Source organism: Coturnix japonica, chromosome 22, assembly GCF_054131305.1.
Source record: "Coturnix japonica strain WE chromosome 22, WE-NBRP24, whole genome shotgun sequence".
Taxonomy (NCBI): domain Eukaryota; kingdom Metazoa; phylum Chordata; class Aves; order Galliformes; family Phasianidae; genus Coturnix; species Coturnix japonica.
The window spans coordinates 8,509,636-8,529,678 of NC_140684.1; the positions used below are offsets into that span (position 1 = coordinate 8,509,636).

Genomic DNA, 20,043 nt, shown 5'->3' on the forward strand with positions numbered 1-20,043 from the left:
CCAGCACTGGGATGGGTACAGAAGCCAGCATTGCTTTGCTGGAGTGAAGGGGGCTGTTCCCACCTGCCCACAGGTATTTCCTTTATGATGGGATGGGATTATCCTGGGCTGTGGGTGAGCTCCCCTCATCTCTCCATTGGGGTTTTCCTGAGCTGCTGCTGCGAGGATTACGTGCTCTCTTGAAAATGTCTTTGTTTTCTGATGTTTGCTATTGTAATTTATGTGTGATGCTGCCTCTTATTGAAAACTGAGGTCTTTATCTCCGTGGGAATTACACCTGTATAAATACAGCCCCGTGCGCCCACTGCTCTGTGATAAGAGCTGACTCCTGCGAGAGTTTCCCTGTGTTACCTGCAGGACCCCACTCTTGAGATGCTCTTTGCAAGCAAGCTGCTTTAAGTTTAACCCTGTTTTAAGGGCGCGTCACTCTTATGCTTCCTTACTCATAGAGTCATTGACTGGCTTAGCTTGGAGGGGACATTAAAGATCATCTCATTCCAAGCCACCTCCCATGGGCAGAGTTGCTTACTCCTGATTTCTTTCTCCACTAGTGTCTGGGCTATTGCTTCCTGCTGTTGTATAGGTACATTTTTAGGTTCCTGGTTGATGGGGGCAAAATGAGTGTTTTCCTGCTTGGTGACCTCCCAGCGCAGTGGAGCCATTGGGTGGAACAGCAAATGCAAAGGGGCTTCTGTGGGCGGCTGCTGGCAAAGGACTATTTTTAACACAGCCAGGATCTTACCGCATTGCTGCTGATGCATGGGAGCACGTAGGCATCCTTTCTTGTTTTTAAACTCAATAATTAAGAAAGAAGGAGCAGGCTGGCTGTGCTGGGCCAGGTGCTGAGAGGATGCTGGGGTTGCTGGGCAGGTGCCTGCCAGCAGTTGGAGTGAGTCCTTTGCTGGTGTGGGAGATGCAGGACCAGATGAGCAGGAAGGGAAATCAGTGCTGTCAGAGACCTGGGACTGATGGATGGATGGATGGATGGATGGATGGATGGATGGATGGATGGATGGATGGATGGCTGGCTCCATGTGTCCCCATGAGAGTTGCCTTGCTGCACATCCCCAGAGGGGAATGGGTGCGTAGTGGCATCAAGCTGGGATGTGGGTGCTGATGGCTCCTTCCATTGCAGCAAATACAGCTCCTCTTAAACTGTCAGTTTGTGAAGAAGGGTTTTTCTTTCTTATTTTCTTTTTCCTCGTATTAACTTGCTTTTAGCCAGTGATGTTACAGAAGGCGTTTAAGCCCAGAACGTTCCTTCTCTGTATTGATTTTGCTTTCTGCTTCAATCTCTCTTTATTGCCCTTGGTGTTTTGAGGAGCTGGAAGGAGAACAAGGAGAGCTGAGCTGACTCTTCTCAGAGTTTTGTCTTATGGGCAGTGTGGTGTTGGATGGGAGGCTGAGGGAGAAATCCATGGGGTGACTGCTCCCTAATGCTGCTCCCAAAGAGCTTGATGTGGGATGACCAAGAGCTGCTCAGCAGCCCGACTTCCAGGGAAAACCTTTCTCAGGGCAGCCAGCTTGTGTTCGTTTGGATGCATTATCATGGACCAGCATCGTTGCCAGTTCCTCCTCGTGTGGCTCTTGATGGAGAGCCCAACTGGGGCATCACCTCTTCCAATATTTGCCTTCCCATCACAAAGCAGCTCTGCTGTGCTCGGCGGCTCGAGGGCTCTCCAACGTCCCGCTCCGGAGGTGGCAGCGCCAATTCCTTAATTGCTCAATGCCCATTTAAGGGGAACAGATTAAGAAATTAATTCCCAATCTCAGGCGGCGCAGAGCCCCATTTGAATGCTTTGATCTGCACAGAGAAGGGACAGATGTGGGCAAAGGTGCTGCTTGCCATCCATCTACTGACAGGGAATACAGGTATGGACAGCATTAGGGTAAGAGCAGCTTGTGCAGATGCAGTTGGGGGTGTTTGTGTATAACTTGTCCCTTTTACTCTGATTTTTTCCCCCTAAAATAACCTGGAGATGCCATTTATTGGTGTTCATGAGCCCAGAGCTGTGTGTGCACAGGGGGATGCTCAGGATGGGGTTGGGGGGGGGATATTCTTATTTATTTTTCTTGTTCTTATAAGTTATGTACTTTGTGGGTACTGGGGGTGTTGGGGTGAGGGTCTGTGCCTGGAGCTGCAATGAATCTGGGGAGCTGAGCTGCTCAGCACCAATTCCTCCCCATCCCCACACAGCGTTTGGCCGCTTCGCTTTGCACTTCTCTGAGCGCTGGAAACCCGATTAAAAGCATCACAGCTCTGCATGGAAGGGAAATGTGCCACAAGGCAGGTTTGCTTTTTTTTTTTTTTTTTTGCAGGATTAAAAGCAAATAAATATTTATACGGTATGCAAAGCAGGCTGATAAGATATGCACATCAGTGAGAATTTGAAGCGGTTTAGTTTTGGGTACAAGATTAAGGGGTGTGTGTGTGTTGGTGCTTTATGTAGTTTTAAAGGATGTTTTTTCTTCCTGCTGCACAAAAATAGAAATAGGAAAGGGGGGAAAGCAGCGTGTGCTTCGTGGGCTGCTCTGGTCTTAGGTTGCGTGATCTCCATGCATCCCCTGTCTTTAAATGCAGGGATGGAAAAAGCCAGGGAGAGAGGGCAGTGCAGGCTGCATTTCGTATGCAAATATAATGCTGGCCCCGTTCCTAATATTCGCTGTGTTTACACGTAAATGCAAACAACTGTTGACTTAGTTTCAACAGATAATGTGTTTCATAACACAATGGAAATTAGAATTAATCTGGAGGTTAGCAAGGCTACATGTGTTTCCAGCAGAACTGAGGCTCTGTGGAGGCTTGGGGGTGGCTTTGGTGATGCTCAGAACCCCCACCCCACGCAGAACAGTGCAGGAATTACATTCCCCATTCATCAGTTCTTGCAGGTTTTCTCTTGGAATCCCTCACTGTTCGTGTTGGCCTTGGGAACCTTTCTGTCAGTGGTATCATACTATGAGAGCGGTCTGGAGTGGTGCGAAGGATGGAGATGGGATGAGAAGGGATGTGTGTGGGGTGAGTGGGCTAAATGCCCTACAGATGGAGGGGTACAGGGCAGAGAGTGGGTTTGGGACCGCTGTCCTGCCAAGTTTATATGGATAGGGATGACGTGGTGATGGCTCCTTGTGGGAACTGAGATGGTTCTATGTCTCAATGCATGCAGAAGTGCTGGTGCCTCTGATGTGAGACCAGGCAGGAACTAGTGGCCATACTTGGGTCACCTAGTTCAAGTCCTGGCTGTGACTCCTCATAGAAGCATCTGGGAGAGGCTCTGGCTGTGTCTTAGCCCGGGGCAGCCCTTACAGGGCTCCCAGCTCCTTGCAAGGCTTCCTCATAGCCTGAGGAGGAGCAGCTCCACCTGGGCGCCGATCATTTGGGAGCGGTGTCATCACTGTCTCTGGGTGTGTGTCTGACCCTGTTTGTCTGTCTGCTCATCCCAAGTCATTTGCAGACAGCTGGATGGCTCCCACCAGGCGCCCAGTGATAAAATTGGGGTGTGCGCCTGAACCCTATTAGCCACCAGGGAATCTCTGTGGGACCAGTGGCCCCAGCAGGGATGTCCCAGTCTGACTCTGTTGGTTCTGTTGGATGCTGGTCTTGCTGCCTATGGGGGCTGTAGGACTTGGGGCTGTTTGTGTCTGAGTGGTGATGCTGAGGTTGGTAACACCAAGTTGGGGTGAGTTTGACACAACTTTGGTGCTGGGGATGGAGCCAGCAGCAGTTCTATCAGAGCTACCCCCTAAGTAAAGAATGGGATAAAGGATCTAGCAGGATGGAGGAGACGTGTGCTCCCATATGTCGATGCTAACTCAGACCCCAAATTTGCTTTTCCGTGTCCTGTGTGTTGCTGGTGGCTGCAGGTTCTGAGCATCCTTTAATCCCTGCAGAAAGCTGATGTTTTTTATTTATCATTGAGCTCATTGATGCAGCATGGAGCCAGGCACGGGGCTGGCGAGCAGCACGTCCTGCAGTGGGGAGGGGGCGGGGGGAGGGAAGTAACTTGCTACTGAAACAATAAGCAGAGAGCTGAAATATCAGTGATAAAATTAAACTGTAATGAGATTAAACAGTGGCTCTTCTATCAGACCCTCCTTGTGCAGAGATAATTACCTGGGAAGTGCAGTGAGCACACTGTGAGCGTGGCCATGGGTTGGGATGGGCACAGTGCTGGGCTCAGCACTGAGGATGTGTCCAATGCACACACCTTGCCTTGGTGCACTGACCCAACCCAATGGGGATGCAATGGGTGGGGGGCTTCACTCTGCACATCCCTATGTTAGCTGGGGGTGTGGGATCTGTGTTCCATTCCCAATGTGTGGGATATAGGGAAGCATCCCAAAAGAACGTGGCTAGGACGTTGTGTGAAGGACTGCACTTTGGGGCTTTGCTTCTCCATCCACAGGCATGAGGCATCGCTGCCACCTGCACGTGGGATTCCTCTTTGATTTAGAGGGAAAAAGGAAAGGGGAAAAGAAATCCGTGTGGCTGTGTGATATAAAATCTGAGTTTGGATCTCTGTAAGTGCACGGAAAACAACAGGCTTTTTATGTTGGCTCTTGGGGTAGGAGGAGAGCAGGCTAGAATAAAGATTTACAGTGTTTGGGAGATTAAAGGCCCTTGGTACATTGTTCAAATACCACGAGATTAGTTTCCAAGGAGACGGATACCAGTTGCCATAGGCACCGGGGGGCCAGGAATTAGGATTGCGATTTTTTATCCTGATCACGCAAACAGTAGCTGAACGCTGCTAAAACTCCAGCTTTAAATAACACGAGTGTTAGCTTACATACCAAGAAAGCAGACTCTGGAAACTGGATCCCGTCCTCTCCCTGCTCCCCATCGCCCTTGGCTGGAGCCGTGCTTTGCGGTGCTGCACCTGGGTTTAAAAGCCCATGGGGTGCCAAGTGGTGTGGGGCACACACAGATGTAGGTCCGTGGGTCAGGGTTTGACCCACTGTCACTCAGCCCTGTGGTGTGGCCATGATGCTCATCATTACCAGCACCTCCTGCCCACCAGCCCCATTTCGGCACTGATGTGCAACCCCAATCCCAGCCCCAGCAGCTCATCCTGGCCTTGTCTCATCTTTCTACCAAAGGCTTGCTCTCCTTTGGGGATCTATTCACAGCCGGCAGGTGCAGTGGTGCAGCAGAGCGAGCTCCCCATGCCCTCACCTAATTTTAGCAGCTGTGGGCCACCCGCTTCTGGGAAACGCAACCTGAGCCCCAGCAGCACGGCAGCACGCATCCCAAGTGCTCCTCCCTGTGCAGCATCCCTTCCCTGCCACGCTCTGTGTCTTTTTCTCCCATTTCTGTTTATTTGTTTAGTGTTTTCCTTAATAAATGAAGAGGTAACACAGAACGGGCGTGAGGAGAGACATTGTGATGAGGCAGTAGTTATGGGTTGGTGGATAGTTATAGGGCTGAGGTATGTACATATGCCCTTGGATGGTGTGCACGCTATCAGGGAAGCGCAGATACCCCAAATACCAGAGACCTGGGAGGGCTGCGTTGCAGCATGAGGATGAGACTGGAGATTTTAGGTCTTTTGGAGGTATTTTGATGTTTGAGGTTATTTATGGCCATTTCATGAACGCCTGCTATCACAGTTATGTGTTGGAGCTGGCATTGATGCCGATCAAGCTGTGGCAGGAGGGCTGTGCTGAATTAGGTGTAGGGGATTACATCTGAGCGGGTTACGGGGCCGCCAGGGCACGCGGAGCATTCATTTATCTCCTGCAAGCTGTGCATCCAGAGCTGTTTGTCAGCCTCTTGGCGGGGCACAGCCAATGCTTGGCAGTGTGTGAGAAAGCTGCCCGTGCTGGGCAGGCATCCCCAGCACTGCGGTGATGTTGAGCTGCACATCAAGTCAATGCGAGTCAAGTGTACGGTGCTCCCAGCCAAGCACCAAAAAGCTGACCTCAAAAGTCCCTGAGATTATTTGGGGTGGGAAAACGCCTGCAGGCAGCGTCCCCTTCTTACTGCCTTCCTGTGGCTCTTGTCCTAAACCCACGTCCCCATGAGGGATGTGTCAGAGCTGGGAGATGTGGGGACTGTCCCTGTGCAGGAGGGCGGATACTGGCTCTGTGCTGCTGAGCCTCAGCAGTGACATTCATTGTCCCTTTGGCTCCTATCGGGACAGCTCATGATGAATTTTAAAGCACATTTAATGATAGCGAGGGCTAATGACTTACGTGTCCTCCAGGGCTGCTGTGATTTTTAGAAATCCCCTTTAAAGGCGCCTTCCCAGAGTAGAAGGCAATTACAGCCCTATCACCGCTGTCTCATTGCTACCTGTGGGTCCTCGTCACACGCGTCCTTCTGCCGCCAGCCCTTTGGGTGATACTTCCTGGGTGACTCAGGTGCCCAGATGCCATCGTCTGAAGTCCTTTTGATGCTGTGTGCCTGACCTGCCCCCGGCAGAGCTCCAGTGCCTGCCCCAGGCTGTCTGTCCCCAGCCCACGAGGTATGGATGCCCTATGAATCCCTCTTGTTAGTACATACCCATTTCTTTGATGTGCATGTGGCCATTCCCATCCCATAGCATAGCTGACCCCGGTGCACACAGCCCTCCTGCCCAGCACAGGGCTTTGTCATGGGTCATTACCCAAATAACGAGGTTTATACCCTTTTTTTCCCCCTCCCCTTCTTGCAGTGGAACTCAGCTTTCGATGTACCCCTCACTTTGTCCCAATGGAACCTGTTTATCATTTGAAAGTTCCAACAGTGCCATTTTCTGCTCGGAAATTTCCCCTGGAGGGGGTGGGTTGTTCCAGCTTTGTTTCACTTGTTTGGCTGTTCTGTTTGCTCCCAGCGCTTTGGAAACGGTGACACAGCAGGCGGATGTTTATTTCTGGGAGGGGTGCACAGTACGGGCAGGCTGGGGACCATGGCATAGGGGCAGGATGGGGCTGGCATGGGGATGCCTTATCCTCATCCCCATGGCAGCACCTGAACACCATCCCCATCCCTGCAGGACGATGGCCCCTTGCTCATGGATCCGGCCTGCTCGCGTGTACTGTGCCCCCATCCCACCTGCAGCCAGCTCTAAGTGGTGTAAGAATGGTTTACCCCAGTTTCCCTCGAGCTTAGTTTCCCTCTGATTAGACAAACAACTTCAAGCTGTACATCTTAATTTGATTTGAATAAGCCTATCGCTCGCCATGAAGTTTTTTTCCTCCCGTTTATTCCCCCCCCACCCCCCTTCTTTCTAAATCCGCTGTCACTGCTATGCGTGACCATAAATGATTAAAAGCTTTGTAGGAATATTTCTTCCCCCCACCCCACCCCCCTGTGAAATCCCAGACATATTACTTGGGTCGTGTCTTGCTGTCCCTGGGAGGCAGCGGGACGAGGCTGCTGCAGTTGTGCTCATTGCAGGTCTGCCACAACCCCAATCCTCTGGGTCCTCTCTGCAACGCTGCCATCCGCACCACCAACAACCGTACAACGGTGGCAATGCAGAATGATAATTAGGGCACTCAGAGACGCACATCATCAAAGTAAGGCTGTTTTCCATGAATGCTCGTTGTGGGTGCTAAGCAGTGGGAGCCTCCAGGTGATGGATGGCCCAAGCCTGGTGTGCAGCATCACTGTGTGGCATCACATCCCGTGGTGGCTCTGCAGCACTGCCCGATGCTCACAGGTGGCACAGGGCTGCCTGTGGGATACGCTCACATCCCTGCTTCATTTTGGAAGCTGATGAGTCTTTGGGTCCCTCCCCTCCCTTTTGGGTTCCCCCCTCCCTACTCCAACCCTATTGCCAGCATCATCCTTGGGGAGAAAACTCAGCCGTCAGCTCCACTCGGGCGGGCAGCGCCGCTCAGAAATGTCAGCTGCTCAGAAAAGGATTTTTCTGGGTCAGCGTTGGCGCAGCACAAGTGCTGGCGCAGCCTCATTCACCACTCTGTGCCCAAACACACCCGCGTGGCCCCAACCCCTGTCAGGGTCCTCCTGGGTGTGTGTCCCATTGGCACCCTGTGGGGTGGCCCTGGTTTGAGTCTGCATGGCAGATCTCATTCTGTGCCCGTGGCTTCATTCAATATTCTTTGGCTCGCCCTGCCCATCTCCCTCTAATCTTGTCTCATTAAAAATTCCTTGTCCCCTTTTATCTGCTCGCAGCTTCAGTGCTTGATTCATGAGCCAGGTTGGATGGCCATCGTTCCATCTTCTTTGCTGTCCTTTGTTTGGAGGTTGGAAGCCGGGCAGTGTTGTGTTGTATGGGTTCTGTGTGTCTCCCCTTCCCCACATTACATTGCTGGGATTGAAGGATGAAATGCATTTTGGTGCTTGTCTCCTCCACCTGTCTGACCACGTGGGTGCTGTGATGTGGCTTAAGCCAGTCTCATTTTCCCCTTTTTCCCCCTATTTTGGTGCTCCAAGAGCAGGTTCTGCTCCCCCTGCCTCCAAACCCAAACCCAAAGCTTCTTCTGGGTGAGGAGCTGATGATTTGGAGGACAATTTAAAAAAAGAAAGGGAAAATACCCCAAAAAGCTCAATTCCCTTTTCCTTTCTCCCCATACTGAGCTCCTGTGTGTTGTCCAAAGTGAAGGCAGATCACCCCGTGCCTTGAGGACACCTTTGCATGGCAGAAGCTCTCCTGAGTATAAAGTGAGCCCATGGGGATGGGGAGCATGGGGACACAGATGTCACCCAGTGCTGCTCTGTGTCACTTCTCCCACGTGTCACAGCTGCTGCCTGCTCTGCTCGGGGTGTCCCACCTGGATGGCACCTGCCCAGGGATGCGTCCCCATTGTGCCCACCCGCACTGGCACTGCTGGGACGCGTGGCATCAGCGCCAGGCTTTGCTTACAGCTTGGCAGCACTCACAATTATCTGTTCTGCTCCTGGCAGGGCTGAGCTGATTTGCACGTGGGTGTCTTCCACACGCCTTTGGTTTTCTGCTTTTCCTCTTGCTTCAGCCCACTCGTGTGCGCGGTTGTCTGCACTGGGTCCAGGTGCCATGGTACTGTCTGTGGTGCAGGTGGGACCCAGCAGCACTGATGGTGTGTTGAGTGCTTGCTAAAAAGACAATTTCTTAGGGTTTTTTTTTTGGGGGGAGGCTGGTTTTCATCATTCCCTTGTGCTCCTATCAGTAACAGCATTGTGTTTTTCTTATCTTATTTTCAGGTGAATATGGCACTGGCAGGGAGGCCTCTAGATGTGACCCTCGGCAGCTCCAGACCTGAGCAGTGGAATATGGTTTTTCCCCAGAAAGACGAAATCATCACCAGCTTAGTGTCTGCCTTAGACTCCATGGTAAGGGTCCCCATCCCCCTCCATCCCTGTGCCCATTTCCAGCTATGAGGGCATTACTACAGCCTGATTAGGTCTCGCAGTACAGCCCAAAGTGGGGAAAGCCTCCATACCCCCAACAAAACCACCCCTCAACTCATTGAACTCCCATTAAAGGGGCTGTGCTGAGGGATGTTGAGTTCATCACGTTCTGACAGCCCTGCTCGGATCAGCTCTGCAGTGTTCCCCATTAATATTTATGTCGGTATCAACTGAATGTAGAGGCTGGTTGGGTTTTTTACTTGATGTTTTACCAGTGTTACCGTGCACTTTTACACAACAGGAGAACAATGGCTTTTATCTGGCAGAACAAAGAAAATAACTTTCATATCTTCTGACGTAGAATTCCCAGTGGAAACCTTGCATAAGTCAGGCGTGCTTACATAAACAAGATAACTGTTGGGATTAATTCTCATGGACCAGAGCTAATCTGATTTTTAACTGTGAATGCGATCAAGAAGGGAAGGTGCGTGTATAGCAACAAATATCTAATGAAAAGCAATGTGCTCAACAGCCCTCCCTTTTCAAGCCAAGTGTTGGATGTTTTCATCTTGAAAGCATCTTCATCTCCACCAGGAAGGCATTTTTCCCCAGATAGCAATTTCCTTCTTTTTGACCACCGTCACCCCACTAAAGAGCAGGTTCCCCATAGCTGACACAGCCCGATGGCTTTGATGTGTGTCTGTGCCATCATCTCCAGCAAACCGTGCTGTCATAGTTGGGTTTCTTTTAATGAATGCCCGTTGTTCCGCAGCCTCTGAACTTCCCTTCTCACAGTAGGTTTTGTATTTCTTTTCCTCATGTTGAGTTTCTTGATCAAAATACTCCAAATGGTTGTCGGGTTCTTGAAAGGAAGCCTTTTAAAAATACATATTTTTGGTGATGTAATTAAATACTCCCTTCTTGAAGAAGCTCAGCAGGAGGGAAAATGACCAAACATTTTGCTTTAAGCCCAACCACATGAAAATCGTGTGCAGGGGAGCTGGAAGGAGGTGGTGGCTGCAATGGGGTTTGGTCCACGAGCAGCAGATCTCCTGCTCCATCCTCAGCTCACCTGGTGTCATTTGGGTTACCTGCACTCAATGTTTGTCATCACTGAAGGATGAAAGTGGGAACATCCCCATTGTGAGCTTTGGATGGTGTGATGGCAGAGCTGTGGCTGTGGGAATGGGACCCAGGCAGCAGGCACTGTGTAACAATTACAGTGAAAAATACTAATGAAAATGCATATACATAGCAGGAAGGACATATTACATAAAATGGATTAATGGAGGAAGTCTTTTCCGTCTCTTTAATGTTTTGCATAACTGTACAAGAAGAATCACTCGACTAATCCAGACTTTGACCATATTAGTGTTCTGTAGCCGAAATAAGATTCTTGTGCTCCTTATTTTATTAGGGCTGGTGGAAAACCACAAATTGTTGTTTCTTTGTTCGATGCAGGAATGTTTTCTTTTAAAGAAATAGTGCAGAATTGTTATTTTGGGGAAGATGGGGTGTGGAATAGAAGTCAAATGTTTTCCACTAAAACAAGCTGCTTTTTGCATATCTAAGCCTTTATGGAGCTGTAAAGTTGTCAAGGTATTTGTGGTGCAGGGGGTGCTGTAAAACCCATGGAACCCTGATCTATAACATTGCTTATGGTGGGGAGATGGCCATGGGTGGCTGATGCAAGGCAGTGCTTGAGCTCTAACCCACTCACATCTCCGCAGTGCTCCGCTCTGTCCAAACTGAACGCCGAGGTGGCCTGCATTGCTGTGCATGACGAGAACACCTTTGTGCTGGGCACTGAGAAGGGCAGAGTCTTCCTCAGTGCCAGGAAGGAGCTGCAGGCTGACTTCCAGAAGTTCTGCCGTGAGTATCTTGGGTGATTTGAGCTTTTCTGCCTGTATGACGTGCTCAGGTTTGTTCCTTGTGTGGTTGAGGATGGGCAGGTTGCGGATGGTATGGTGTTTGTTGGGCTTGGTGGAATGAAATTGTAGATTGATGGAATCACAGAATCATAGAACTAGAATCTAGAACTAGAGTGCTTTGAATTAGGATGTTAAAGATCATTCAGTTCCAACCCCCCTGAATGGATTTCCTCTGCATGGAACTTAGTGCTCTGTTAGCTCATGACCCCAAAGTTGCATGAAGAGGCTGAGGATGGTGGGGCAGATGGGAGCCTTTCCCATGGAGGGCACTGTGTGTCCTTACTCCTTTGCATCCTTTGGTCAGTGGGGTTTGTGCCATGGCCATCTGTGAGCAGGAGGAGGTCTGAGGGAATTAGCAGAATTAAGTTCTCCTAGGGATCAGCCTGGAGCCAAGGCTTTTATTGGCTTTAGGAATGACAGGAGGAGATTTGGAGAGCTGGAAGCACTGGTTGGATTTTTGAGGCCAACGGGAATCTTCATTCCAAGGAATATCCCATTCCATGAGATATCTCAAACAACAGCTGCAATGTTCCAGGTGCCACCAATTAACACACCCCAACCTGCACACCTGCATTTTGGGATGGCTTCATCCCTCCCACACAGCTGGAGCTTTCTCTTGGCTCCGTGCAGGAGTGGGGATGGGGTTTTGGTGGTGCTGATGAGCCTTAAGGTGGGGGGAGGTGGCCTGGAGCCAACCTGCAGGAGGACCACCACACCTGGTGGGACAGTGGTGGGGATAACAACCCACATATGCGTGCATGCATGGCCTGGTGTTGATGGAAACCATATTTGTGCTTAATCCATTGGAGAAATTGTTCAAGAACGGTTCATTGTAGTGAAAACATGAGTGCTGTAAAGCTGCCAGGGTCACTGTCTGCTTGGCTGATTCGTTGCACATGTGCTGGGTGAAGCGCAAGGCTCGCCTGCAGCACTCGGCTTTGCAGCACCGCATCCCTGAGCATCTCAGCCCTACTGACCCCACTCCTCCATCGCGCTGCAGATGGGAGGCTGACATTTCTTCCACTCTATTTGGGGCTAGGAAAGCTGTCTGCAGTTATTCTCCATCTCGATGCGTTTCATTTTGTAGGCAGGTTTTATTTTGTGGTCAGTGGTGTGGTGGGGATGTGTTGGTGGTTGGACTGGATGATCATAGAGGTCTTTTCCAACCTTCATGACTGTATGATTCTATGAGATGCCAGCTGTGAGGCCCTGCAGCTCCCATTAGCTGATGACTGCGTGCACATCTCACCTTCAGAAATATATCTGTATAGATTCTGGCCAGTTACCATCGGCATCGAATCGAAACTCCACTCGCCTTTGGTTTAATTTACACCCCTGTGGAAGTGGAACTGTAACATCTGGTACAAAGCATGAGATTCTGACGGTGGGGTTTGTAACAAAGCGGCTGATACTCGAGACAGGGTGAAACGTGATAACTCTGTCTTGAATTATAAATGGCCGAGGCTCAGCTCTACTACATAAAGCTCTTACAACTGGCATGCATCGTAAAGCATCCCTGGAAATGCCTCTGATTTATAGGCTAGCTGCCCCCTTAGAAAGGATCTGAAATAATCTAAACCAGACATCACTGGGAGATGTAAGAAGGCTCTTATCTGCCGAGCTGCGCTCCTCTGGGCGCACAGACCTCACTTGGATGCTCTCATTTATCTGAAGCCCTGGCTCAGCCTTTCCTGACGCACGGCAGGACTTGACAGTTATAAAGATGGATGTTAATGGAGGGGAGTTTGCACTCAGATGGGAGGGAGAGTCTTAGGAGGGTGTGAGTTGGAGTGGATTTCACCACTTGTAGAGTACTCAGAGTGCTGGCTTTACCACCAGTCCTTCCAGCACCTTAAAAACATTTGTTAAAGGCTCTGGGGCAGCAGACATGGTCACCACTCAGGTCAACAAGTGCTAGGACAATAGGGGGTAGCACAGGGATGCTGCATCTTCCATATCCTCCACTCACCTGGGGACATCTCAGGGAGCAGGTCTGCAAGGGGACAGGCAGCGTGGTGCCGTCAAATCCTTCATCCTGCCCTAACCAAGAGACCATCAGCCATCTCCCAGCAGCCATCCAGAAATGGCAGAGCAGGGTCTTTTATTTCTTATGATTTACTCTATGTCTGTCCTTCTGGATATCAGTATAAACTGGACATGTGTCAGCTCACCTGCCCTCAGTGCTGGGCTACCACTGCTGTCCCCATGTCCCCCTGTGCCAGGAAGGATGGTTGAGCCCTCTGTGAGCAGCAGCCAGGTTGGATGGCTGGCAAGAGCCTGTCGAGGATGATGAAGGAATTAGTCCTTTGCCACTGAAAATCCCTGGTGAATCGGTTTAGCTAGAATGGCAATAATGCACTTGTAGTGTTTAATTTTCTGTGCATTTAGAGACGCGAGGAAGTCGTTGCTGAAGATATGCTTTATTTGAGGTTTAATGGGGGAAATTAGCAGGAAATAGCTGGTATTACCAAGTTATGTGACGCTGAAGGGTAAAAAAGCCTCTGAGAAAGGCGGATTTTCTCTTTCGCAGAGATTGAAGGCTAAGCAGATTGAAACCAGAGAAAAGAAACGCGCCGGCCAATTAATCATAATGGTGTCAGTGCAGCTGAGTGTGTAAAACAGGAATGAAGGGGGGTACATGTGGGCTGAGCATGCCCATGGCTCACTGGGGTGCACCATGGCAGTGCTGCCTGTCCCTGCACCTTTCCCCATGCATCTTAAAGGACTTTGCTGACACCAGAGTCTGGCAGCTGTGTGTCTCGGTCTTGCGTGGACAGGCTGTGGTGATGAGCTGTTGGTGTTGGCTGGATGGTTTTATCATTTCATACAATCAAAGCTGCTGACAGCATTGTCCACTGAACCTTCTCCCACTGCAGCATCTCCCGTTTTCTTCCAGGAGTCCAGCAGAGGAGGGAGCAGGATGCAGAGGCACAGAAGAAGGCAAAGGAGTGCGGGCGAAGCATGCTCAGGGTCTCCCCGGACCAGGGATCAGACGTGTACCTCCTCAGGAAGATGGTAGAGGAAGTGTTTGATGTGCTTTATAGTAAGAACCTTCACGATTCCATCTGGGGATTTGGATGGCCCTGGGGCTTGCTGCATTGCCAGCACCAGCCCACCTCGTGGCTTTGGAGCTATTGGTACCCAGCACAGCGGGCCCTGCTCCTATATGGGGTCAGTGCTGTGCTGGGGGCAGGTCCAGCCACTCCCTTTGCTATGAAAGGGGCTGTACCCCAAATGGGCAGCACTTTGTGCTCAGGGGGAGCACCTTGCAGCCCCCTGGCCAGCTGAAGCCTCTGCTGTGGGCTAAGTGGGGTTCTCAAATGCACCCTTATCCTGAGTGCTGCCCATACAACACTTCACAGGTGTCCAGGCTCTACACCTCGCTCTCCCCTTTCCATGGCAGCTCTGCTTAAAAGCAAAAAGATGATTTTCTCGGCTCTGAGAGACAAGCTGGTGCCATTCCAACACATGCATCATCCCCAGCAATAAAGCTCCTGCAATTAAAATGTAGATGACCATATGGCTGCTGCTACGTTGCCTGGTGGGTTGCAGAGCTCCCTCTGGGCCCAAGCTGTGGATGCTGGAGCTGAGGCAGCGCTCCTGCACTCAGAGCATCCCCTGCGGGTCCTCACTGGGGAGCACTTGTAGGGCTCCTGGTTGTGGTGTAGCTCCACGTGTCAGTGCCCACTCCCACCTGCACACAGCATTGCTGCTGTTGGTTTGAAGCACGCGTCGCAGGCTTTGGAGTTGGAGGGGATACAGCAGCTCTTCCCCTGGGCAGAGCAGTCGGGATTGGAAGTGGAGGTTTTCTGAAACCACTTAAAGGGTTTGGATGTGATACTCCCATTAAAAGGGGTAATCAAATCCTCTTGCTGCCTTTGAGAGCTCATCCCAAGTCACGAGGAGAAGGGAATACAGAAAGCCAAGCGGCTGAGCTGGGGCTGCTCGGGTTAGAGCTGCAGGCTGCATTTTCCTGCTACAGGCTGTAAAGCCAACAGGGAATACGAGAATTATTCTTTTATATAATTAGGTATTTAGATTATGTAAGTTTTACCGGGGCTCATTTGCATGGGGCTGGATGAACTAGATGGCCCGTGCATTAGGATAAAGCTGGAGATGCTGTTTGCGGTGTGGAAGACGTGTTTGGGTTTAATGCAGCTCCCACGGTGCTGAGCTGCATCCCCAGGCTGGTCCCAGGGAAAAGCCTCTCCTTGTTGGTCAGGGAGAAGCAGGAGGTGCCCCAGGGGGATTCTGTTTCCAATACTGACAGGGCTGCAGGAAATTAGGAGTTATCGCTCTTTTTTTTTCTTTTTCTTTCTTCTTATCCTTTCAGTTGCTTCCCATCAACAGGGATTGGAAACAAAAATCTTAGAGAATGCTCAGTCAAAAAGATGGCATATTCCCTCCAGAGCCGGGTAATCTCCGCACCAACAGGATGACTGATTACCGCCAGCTTCTATTAAACAGGCATTAATGATGATTATTGTCTCTCTTTAGCTAAACCGTGAGCCTCTGCGTGGCAGCGCAAGGCTTGGTGAAGGTCACTTTGACAGGAACACGCTCCCCATAAAAATGTGTTTGGGGAGTTGCTGAGTGCTGGGTTGATAAGGGGCCGCTTGGGCATCGTCCTCCCCCCATAGCAAAGATGGTGGGAGGTGGAAAGCTGCTAAACGGCGGCGTATCGAGGCAGCAGTGCCTTCTGAGCCTGCAGAAAGCCTTCTTGCACTGCTGTGGTTCAAAGGTTTGGTTTGAAACTTCTGTTATTGGCTTAATTAAAATATTATCCAGCCCAGCTATAAGGAACCTTGATGGCTTGCGCGAGTCACACATCATTAGTTATCATGCGTTGCTTCAAAGAACATGTTGAAGAAATCACTTTTAATAAGGACTTGCTGACAGTGCCATAGGATTTCCAGGGTTTCTGTCAGATCTGTTGTGTGTCTTTTTTTTTGTTGTTGTTTAAAGAGTGAGAAAAACCAGAAGATTTTAAGGAGAATCACTATTGAAATGTCCCATAGTGTCCTCTGCTCCTGACCACAGTGGGACAGGAGCTGAGGAGTGAACCCATGCCACGCAGCCAGATGTTCTGCATCTGGGCACTGCTTTACCCAAACTGCTTTGTTTTCTATCTCCTCTGGGGTTCATGCTGCCTCGGCCATCCCAGATGTGGGCATGGGGCCTCTTCAGGCCTTTTAGCAGGTCTCAGCGATGCTGTGTAGTCATCCTGTGCTGCCAGGGAAGGGGAAGCTGTGTGTTTCTGGCTGTGTGGGGAGGTTTGGTTATCGAAGGTACAGAGGTGCCTTGTGTCACCCAGCCAACCCTGCACCTCGTGGGGCTGCTGAAGGGGGAGGGATGGTCAGAAGTGTCTGCATTCACTCTGCCTTCAAATCACGGAACAGAGGGAAACTTCTGGGGATTTTCTTCTCTTTCCTTGTGAGCGAAGGCTGCCTCACAGCAGTGGGGATCAGAGCGCTTTCCTTTTCTCCAAGAGGTAAAGAAAAAGTACTGACAGTAAGATATGCAGAATATTTCAGCAAACATTAGATGGAAACCCACGCGAGCTGAGGATGACACATCTCCTTTGTCAGCACAGTTCCCTTGCTGACACAGGTCTGGGATCCTTGGGGGGTGGGCTCACACCAAGTGACCCTAATTGAGGATTTCACTATGCCACCTCTGTGAGGAGACCTCAATGCTTAGAAAGAGTTTGAAAGGCTAAACACATGGACTGCTTTATCCTTGTGGTGTCTCCATCGGGCTCTGCACAGTGGTGCCTGTGGTCCTGCTTCGGGTTTGCTCCTCAAGCTCTGCCTGAAGGTCTGGGGGTCCCTGCTCTGTGTAACTGTGCCCCTTCCCCAGGTGAAGCTGTGGGGAAGAGCAGCGTGGTCCCTTTGCCCTACGAGCGCTTCCTGAAGGAGCCGGGACTGCTGGCGGTGGCCGGCTTGCCCGAAGGGATCAGCTTCAAGAAACCCATGGAGTACGACGTGAAGTCCCTGATGGCCATTTTAGAGCACAGCCACAGCATCCGCTTCAGGCTAAAAAGGTAACAGTGGGGATCCTGGTGGGGCTGGAGGGGGCTCTTGTAACACTGCTGTGCTGTGGAGCTGCTGCTAGAAGCATGTGTCAGTGCACAAGGTTAACTGCAGTGCTTTGTGTGACTCTGCCAGCGTCTCAGCTGCAGTGCGCTCAGTGCTTTCTCCTCTTCTCCAAAGAGATTTCTAATGTAAATGTCGCAAGCTCCTTTCTAGGCTGAAATGTGTTTCTGTGCCAGAGGATGAGGGAAATGGGGGACAGCAATGGGGTGAAGCCCCCTGGCTTCCATGGCCATGTTTTCACAAGGGACTTGTTGGTTTTGGATGCTCTGAGCTCGCCTGACTTGAGGCACCTTGGATCGTTCAGAGAAATGCTGAGCACTAACAAATACCTCCTTTGAAGGCTCAGCACTTCTGGAAAATCAGGCTGAGATGGCTAAAAGTAGGACACGCAGAATTTGAGCCGTTTAGTGAAGCCGTGGCTGCCTTTTCTCATGTGAAGCATCTGCAATTCCTCGGTACGAAACGCGTCCTTGGGCTGATTGAGGTCCCTGCTGTGAGTGCCGTGAGGCCTCAGTGCTGAGAAAGGCAGCTCAGATGCTTCGTTACAGTCCCACAAATGGTTTTATTCCTAAACACACCAGGCTATGGGGCTGGATGGCAAAAGGCATAAGCGTTTTGCACTGCCATAAGCTAACCTGTTCTGCTTAAAGGAGAAAATAGTGCAGGTTCCCAAAGAAGCTGTAGAGGGTTGGGTGGCTGCTGTCATTTCTGAAACCATGAGCAAAAAGGAGCGAAGTGCAGGGGGTCCCATCCTCCTCGGCATGGCCCATTTGTAGGCTCTCCTTTCCCCTTCCATTTGTTCATACAGCTTATTCGTCCTACTCACATCCACCCTGAACACTGGCAGAGGATGCGATCAACTTCCATAGGCACCCAATTCACTGCAAGGAGCCACAGCCCCGTAGTTTCAAGCTCTGTGCACCTTTGCCTTGAGCATCTTTCCCCTTCCAAGGCACAGCTCCCAGCACACGCAGGCCATGGTGCTCAGCACTCAGGTCTCCGGCGGTGCCACGGACCCAGCAGAACCTGTTTTCTCCTCTTTTTCTCCTTTTCTCCCCTTCAGGCCGACGGATGAGCCCAGCAGAGAGCCGAACCATAGCGTAGAGTTGACTTGTACCTCCCTCGTGCCCAAGGGCAGCCGAGACCCCGGTGCCAACAGCCACATGGCCAAACCCTCGGGCCAGGACGCTTCCCCCGCCGTAGCCGTGACCAATTTCTTATATGGTGTCTCGCTGCCTACGCAGATCGCCATGGACCTAAAGCAGGAGGTGTCCTCCGGTCTGCACGGGGCGACCATGGCCAGTGAGGTGCTGCTGCCCAGGCCCTCGGGAGAGCTGAAGGTGCCTTCCTCACAGGAGTACAGCGACTGCTGTGGTAATAGCCTCGAGTTTGCTCGCAGACGAGGGCCTGGTGCAAAGCCCCATGGAGCTGAGAGGGAAACACGTGGGGCTGGGTGTAATGGGGCCAGTGGGATTTGGCTGGAAGGTGGGCATTATATTGGCCCTGAGGCTGTGCAGCTCTCACAGAGATGAGGAGTTCCTGCAGTTCTGCCCCAGTGTTGCCTTGGGTGCCACTGTGGTGCTGCTATGGATGTGCTTTGCATTGGGGTTTGGGGTGGTGAAGAGGCAGGGTGGGTGAAGGAGACATGTCACAGCTGCTGAGCCCCGGGCTGGTGTCACAGCAGACACCCAGGAGCTTGCTGAGATGCCATAAGCAATCTTATGGAGCTCTTAACATTGCTTTCTCATCTTCCCTTATGTCCAGGACAGAAATCAGCTCTCTCCGGGGGTCCTCTCATCCAGAACGTGCACTCATCCAAGCGCATCCTCTTCTCCATTGTCCACGACAAAACAGGTTGGTGTCCCACCATGGAGGTTTTTTTATGATGGGTATAATGAGGCACTGGCACAGGTTGCCCAGAGTTGGTGGTGGATGCTCCATCCCTGGAGACACTCAGGGTCAGGCTGGATGGGGCTCTGAGCCCCTGATCTATCTGACCCTGTTCATTGCAGGGTTTCCCCACCTGGGAGGGACCAGTTTTGCCACCACACAGGTGACATTGAGAAGTCTCAATCCTAATGGGGAACCAGGGCACGGCTCGGGTGAGGTCGCTTTCCCGAGCTGAAAGTTTAATGTGGTTTCGAAATAACTGGAACCCTCTCACCCCAATCTGACTGTGCCAGTGGTGCCCAGAGGGGATTAGTGGGAGGAGGAGACTGCTGCATCCACACCTAACCCCACCCCAGGGATGTGCAGCCTAGAAATGCTGACGTGTTTGCACCAAAACCCTCACCTCTGTGCTTTAGGAGTGGGAAAGCTGGGAAAGAGAATGGATGGGAATAGCTCCATGGTGAAACTGCTGAGCTTTTCTGAGGTTTGCTTCAGGTGGAGCCAGCTCTGACCACGAGGGTCTTTCCTTTCAGAGCTGAAATGTTTTACAGGGTCATTCCTGCAGCAGATCTTGCTCCAGGCTGGGGATGGGGAAGCCCAGACCTTATCTGCCAACCTGGCAGAATCCGTTCTGGAAGGGAGAAATAATTCATTTTAAAGCAACAAAGTCTCTTTCCTGGTTCTTTAACACTTTGCACGAGAAAAGTGCATCTGCTGTGTATGAACCATATGGAAGTTCCTTATTTCTTATATTTTGTTTTGATAGATAAGTGGGACAGTTTTATAAAAGAAACTGAAGATATCAACACCCTTAGGGAGTGCGTGCAAATTCTGTTTAACAGCAGATATGGTG

The 20,043-nt window shown here is 51.0% G+C and overlaps 1 protein-coding gene across 22 annotated transcripts in view; it reads left to right on the top strand.

Moving 5' to 3' along the window:
• Positions 1-20,043, top strand: part of GTF2IRD1 (GTF2I repeat domain containing 1) — a 46,960-nt gene that overhangs the window by 5,140 nt on the left and 21,777 nt on the right. For 15 of the 22 annotated variants that reach the window (XM_085521760.1, XM_085521755.1, XM_085521759.1 and 12 more), the window contains exons 2-8: positions 9,128-9,256; positions 11,005-11,146; positions 14,102-14,248; positions 17,065-17,248; positions 18,364-18,674; positions 19,065-19,154; positions 19,957-20,040. In XM_085521760.1, the coding sequence (XP_085377886.1) occupies positions 9,134-9,256; positions 11,005-11,146; positions 14,102-14,248; positions 17,065-17,248; positions 18,364-18,674; positions 19,065-19,154; positions 19,957-20,040 (1,081 nt within the window). In that variant the 5' untranslated portion in view covers positions 9,128-9,133. Of the gene's footprint in view, positions 1-1,804; positions 1,873-7,409; positions 7,958-8,464; positions 8,609-9,127; positions 9,257-11,004; positions 11,147-14,101; positions 14,249-17,064; positions 17,249-18,363; positions 18,675-19,064; positions 19,155-19,956; positions 20,041-20,043 lie in introns of those variants that run through there. The other 7 variants (XM_085521765.1, XM_085521767.1, XM_085521766.1 and 4 more) reach the window with 4 other exon arrangements.